This window comes from Amblyomma mixtum, chromosome 3, assembly GCF_055824585.1.
Source record: "Amblyomma mixtum isolate Tamu chromosome 3, ASM5582458v1, whole genome shotgun sequence".
NCBI classification, from domain to species: Eukaryota; Metazoa; Arthropoda; class Arachnida; order Ixodida; family Ixodidae; genus Amblyomma; species Amblyomma mixtum.
Window position 1 is genome coordinate 224,621,187 of NC_143014.1, and position 6,076 is coordinate 224,627,262.

The following is a 6,076-nucleotide window of genomic DNA, read 5'->3' on the forward strand; positions in this document are numbered from 1 at the left end:
CGACAAAGGCTATGAGGGATGCCGAGAGCTCCGGGTAACTTCGACCACATGGGGCTCTAACTTGGCAGCATCGCATGAATATTATTCGTTGCACATGAACTAGATGACTTCCAAGTGCTACAAAAATGTTAATACAGAAGAAAGAGTGACGGTGCAATGCACGACTTTAATATTTCCAACATGATCAAGTCATAGTAACATCAAGTAAAACCTTCCAGTCAAGCAGCACACCATATCACACATCTAGAAAAATTTTTACAATGACTGCACGGAAAACCGTGTACACAGATTGCACTTCTTGTCCTCATCGCTAATGTGCCAGAACCACAAGAATGCCTAAGTTTCCATATATGTCGCAGTAGCTTTCATCACTGCACGTCACTGCACGTGGGCACAAAGTCAAGGACAGAAAGCGCAGACAGTACTCGTTCCATCACATTTTTTGGCCCCTTGAAGGCGGCTTTGGGCGGGTGCTGTCCCTATGCGATGCTTCCTGCTGCCGATGAACTCGATGAAGAACCAGCCAGTTCCTCGACACGGTAGTGTTGTCACAAACTGTTCACGGCATGGATGCTTTTGTGCAGTACAACGTCTTCGCCATCACTCTCGGATGGGGTCGACATGATGTACTCCGTTTCTTTGTCCCAATGTATGGAGTGAAACACTTAGCCCGACAGTTGTCAGCGCCCATTGAGAAAAAAAAAAGAAAGTGTAATCTTGTTCGCTGAGGTTATTTCCCTGTTGGCATTCTTCGGTGCATGTAGCAGAATGGGCGCATTCCACACAATCAAGGGACTTCGGTTCCATATTACCCACGGTTACTCGGGACGGCATAACTACGGTACGAGGCAGTTATGAGCACACGTGTCTTGCAGCCTGTGTACTTGAGGTCCTGACAATCGCTCTTAGACGACTTCTCTGTAAATTCCTCCACATGTGACCTTTTCCATGCAAATAGCGGCGGATCTTGAGATATTTCATTGTAAAGAAGCATACTCCCGGTTGAATCTTTCGTGGCACACTGCTCCTGGTTTTAGTTTTAACGGTTTTGGTTGCTAGCTGTACTTCTACAGCTAGGCGTCTGCTTCTACCGAGGGCAGGTCCTCATTTTTTTCTCCTGTTACTAGCGCGACGCCTTGACCTGATGCGTGCTCCTCACTGGCCGTCTTTTCGGACTCTTGCTCAATGAAGTCTTTAGAAGACGCTCTTTTTCGCCAGTGGCGCACGGCCTGCGCAATGGCCGCAACCCATGCCTCGTCACTCTCCGCGGACCTTTGAAGGTTTACGTAACTTCCGCCTTCAGTCAAATTGCAACCTGGAGAGGTGCGCGCCCGCTTGTGTGCTAAATCATCGGCCCGCCCAACGCTTTCCGTTGGCCTCGCTCTCTGAACCTTTTGCGATGGCGAGGTATCGTGGTTGAGCTCTCTCGACCTCCGCCAAAAAGATATCTGAGAAATCTCTGACCCACTGTGACTTTCTTGTGGGTTTCCGTCTCGGTTACCTTGCGGACGACGATAGTCAAGCGGCCTGCCTCGGTGGTCGGGAAGCCGACGCCTGATGTCTTCGCGAGAGGCTCGTTCATACCGAAACCCTAGCGCCCTAGGCGGCAGAGGTCGGCGTCCGCGAGCACCCGGTGATGGCGGTGAAGAACTTAATCCCGGCCGCGGAGACCGGCCAGAAGCCCTCCACGTATATCCGTCATGGACAAGCACCTCGACGCCTTCAGAGCTCGTTGTTGGAGGAGTCGATCCGCTGGATACCTCCAAGACGGGCCTTGGCAGGCCCCAGCCGCGAGATGTGGGAGCACCGCGGTCGAAGCCTAGGCCCGGCTCACCGCGGCCGCTGTCGAAGACGGTGGGATGGTGCGCCTCACCCTGCAGACAAAAGGTGTATGCTCCGGGGAGCTGTCGGCCTTCGCAGACAGATTGAACCCATATGGAGGGGTCCAGTCCAATGTTCTCCATCTTCTGAATCCTATAGCTCACTGCCTTCTCCTGTTCTTCTTCTTCTTCTTCACCATATGAAAATGGCACATACCCATGAGGGGAGATTGGCCAAGGTACGGTGGTGAATGCCAAGGAGGTATATGTGCGGGGAAAAAAAGCTAAGTAAAATAGTAGAATGTTTGAAATTAGAAAATATGTATGAATTGTTGTTGTTGTTGTCCTCTAGAAAATGGCGCATACCCACTGCGGGGGATTGGCCAAGACACAGGCGGCAACTGATAGGTGTACAAAATGTTAAACAAGAAAATAATTGTGGGGAAAAATAAAATAATCATGATAATAATAGCAATTAGGAAATAAATGAAAGGATCTCAGATGAGTAATTGAAATAGGCTAAACAAATGCTGTGAGATCGGTGACTGAAATAGAGAACGGGGTCTTCTTCGTCTTCTAGTACCGAATAGGAAGGGGTACATAGACAAGATCATTCTATGCATTTTTATTGGAATTATATGCGCAAGAAATTAGTCCGCAGCCAGCGCCTCATACCACACGCTGTTGGTAGCGACACCTTCTGCATTCTGACGCATGTACGGCACCTACGGCTCCTCGCCTTATCTGGCAGCTCCTTCGGGCTGTTCCGCACTACAGCAACTACTCGAGCTACGACAGTCCGCTCCCGGCATACCTCGCTGCCTTCTTTTCGCGAAGATCAGCTCAGCCTGGTGTGGCAGGTGAAGCTCATTTTGAGCAGTTGATTTCTGCTCTGAAATCAACTGTTTTTTTTCTACTACAACTACCATAGGCGTCGCCACGTTGAACTGCAAGAAGTTATAGCTGTATTGCTTTCCCTAACCGTCTTCGCTGTGTTTAAGTTTTCCTTTTAGGGCCCTCACAGACGAGTACCAGACGAGATACCAAGCAGAATACTATAGAAGAAGCATTTGTAAGTTGGCTCCGGGTAAGCGGAGCCGATCCCGCACAAAAAGATTGGAAGCGCTTCCCCGTAATTTGTGCATCCGTACAAGAATTTTACCATCCACATGTGCAGGTATGATTTCTTGCTGTTTCATTGCAGGAATTAATGAATCCAAACACTTACCAACGTTTCCGCAGTAGGTGTCGTTGCAGACCTGATACATGGTGGCTAAGGAGGCCGAGAAAAAAGGTGTATCACGCGTACAGCCCTGCAAATTGCTGCGCGAAACTATACTCACGTTCTCTTCTGGAGCCATTTATGCCACTTGCAACCAGGCTATCTGCGTGCAGAAAAATGGCATCGTTTGCTTTATGGCAGTGTACGCGCACGAGAACAGGTAAGAGAAACAGGGGAAGGCCTACAATATTACATTGTTACAGTGACAGCACCTGCTACCTTCGATAAACTCGTGCATGGCGTATTTTGAAACGCCACCCCTGTATGACGGTTCTTGGAGCACTGAGCTCAGCTAATGAGCCCAGCATACGTGACCCCCCCACAGTGCCTCTTACTCCCCCTGTTCGCACTTCCACGCATGTGTGCATGCAGTCTGTATTGGAACAAGGAGTTGCGAAACTTGGGACGGGCGCCATTCAGTTTCCGTACCTTTTTTTTTTTTAATGCGATGTTTATTGCCTCAGGGCATAAAACGGCATGTAATGATAAATGAGGATGCCTAAATGAATGAGTAAAGGTTCGCTGATCTAATGAAATCGAGCAGTGAACGATGATGAGGTCCTTGTGTCCAAGCGGTGTATGACGCACTGTTCTCAGGCGAAAGACCCGCTGCCGCCAGGTGCCGAATTCTTGTAGGCTTCAGCGCCGGGCAAACCCACAGCAGGTGGTGAATGTCGGCCTCAAGATTTCTGTTCTTGCAGACTGGACACCCGGGGCGGGGAAATACACCTTCAAATTGCGGCCACTTTCGTGTAACGGCTGGAGTTAGGGCAACCCCGACCCGGATCCTCCGAAGCGCAACCTCCTCTGCACGGGTAAGACCACGGGGGAGGGTTACCGCACACGGAGGGATTAGAGCACGTGTGCGGCGCCGGAGGTGTTCCTTTTTTGTTAAAAGGAGGGTGGTGTCATCCAGTGTTAGGACTCGAGGCGAAGACGAAGTTGGGGTCACAAGGTGGGTCGCAGAATCTGCACGGCTTTGCGAACTCAGGAGGTCTCGTGGGACCCACTGTATTCGGACTGGCTGCGGGATGCGTGCCGCGAGACGATGGATGTCCTGGCAAATGCCTGGGGTGCGACTGACGCGTCGTAGTAGGCGTATGACTTGAAGAGCGTCGGTGCGGATGACAATGCGAGCCGTAGGTAGTAGGGGAACGGCGGCCACTGAGCATAGTGCCTGCCCCTTCCTTGTAGACAACGTATGAGAATACGAAGGCAAAGAGCGTCATCAGCGCCAGGAACACAAGAACGCCCATCAGGTACGTGACGGTCAACGGTGACCGCGCAGTTCACTCGCTTCCAAGCTAAGCACAAACGAAATATTCGCGCGTGCTTCGTTGCGCAAGTACCCCATCGGATTGTTGGGCCTCAGGCGAGGCGTCGTGTACAGAATCTCGTGGAAGCCCCTCGCTTCCATGGTGAAGTGCCGGATATCCGCTGCCACTGGCGCCGCCTTCTGGCGCGTTTATCTGCATCGAGGTTGAAACCAGTCACAAGACAGCATGAAAACTTCGACCCATACAGACAAAGAGCAGAATGGATTGAGAAAAATAACTAAAAAGAAAGAGATTGAGCAGTACGTACCCTTGTTGTTGCTGCTGCAACAGCGGTCACATGGCCTAGGATGGGAAAATCGGGTCTCCAGCGGTTCGGCCCATTGCTTCTGGAGCCCGGTCTTTTTCTTTTCCTTCCAGGACAAAGAAGAGGAAGGGGCGAGAAGCATCACTGCGGGACAGGAAAGGAAATTTAGCCAAGAATATTTGGTGTTTTTTTTTCTCTAGGAGGCAAAATATAAAAGTAAAGGATAATTTCGACCACCCGCGGTTCTTTATCGTGCACTGACATCGCATTAGCATATTGCCTCCCCTGAAATGCGATCGCCGCGGCCAGGATTGAACCCGCGTCTTTCGGGTTAGGAGCTGAGAATCATAACCACTGAGTAAAAGTAAACACCGTGGGATGGCAAAATGTTTGAATTGTAAGGATCAACGTCGCAGGTATGACATGCAAAAAATGATGGTAGGGATGATGCAAAGATCGAATCAAAAACTTCTAAAGCAACCTTCTCACGGATACTAACCCGTGCAGCGCAAAATCAACTGTGGGAGGAGTAGGGGGAGATGGACGTGCATGCTGTGTCATCAGTGATCAGCCGCATCAAGGTGTGCAGATCCAAGCCGAAGAAAGGAAGAACAAATCAGGAAATCAACCATGCAGCATGGGTAATTCTTATCCTTGCAGAGTGCTTATCAGATTTAGTCTCTATCCAAACTTCCGGAAACACTTTATTGAATCGCTCCCTTGGGTTTTTTGTTCCGCGCGCAGTGAGGGAGGTCCGTTTTGTCTGGGTGCCTGGTAATTTTAACGAGGTAGCTGACTGTAATCTATCCCGTCCCTCAACTCATTCTGTTAGAGACTTCCCTTTTCCAGTGGTTCCAACATATCTCAGCCAGCTTGGGTGATACGTTGCTGAGTACCGTGGATTTTCAGCACTTAAGGTACCCATGGAATGCCCTGAGGTATAAATCAAGGCTGTGTAAGATGTCGGTGACGCTTCTGCGATGCAGAATCCCCCCCCCCCCCCCCCCCCCCCGCCCCCCCTAAATTTGTACTTACGCAGATGCGGGTTCGCTACGAAAAACCTTTGTGACTCATGTACAGAAGTTGAAACAATACAACATTTTCTCCTCTCTTGCTGGCGGTTCGTAGTTCAGAGAAAGCAATATTTGGAGGTCCCTCTTTCTAGGTTAGGACCCCCTTTGTCTCTACCAATTATTATCTTGTTCGATGCGAGCCCCAAGGAATTCTTGTTAAGTAGCGTTTGCGGCTCCCTTCTTCATTGTATTATTGCAACTGGACGGTCACCTTGTTAACTCTATATAAAATTCAGCCGCACGTCCAAAAAGTGTATTCTATTCTATTCCTGGTACATCAGATTTGTTTAATTTATTTAAACTTTTACAATTAGTATATA

The 6,076-nt window shown here is 49.6% G+C and overlaps 1 protein-coding gene across 1 annotated transcript; it reads right to left on the reverse strand.

The window, feature by feature from the left end:
- Positions 1 to 1,073: 1,073 nt before the first annotated feature.
- LOC149353838 (uncharacterized) lies at positions 1,074 to 3,088 on the reverse strand. Its single transcript, XM_089575869.1, has 2 exons — positions 3,049 to 3,088; positions 1,074 to 2,011 (listed from the first exon to the last, which is right to left on the reverse strand). The coding sequence occupies exons 1-2, from the start codon at positions 3,086 to 3,088 to the stop codon at positions 1,074 to 1,076; spliced, it is 978 nt and encodes a 325-aa protein (XP_089431995.1).
- Positions 3,089 to 6,076: the final 2,988 nt, after the last annotated feature.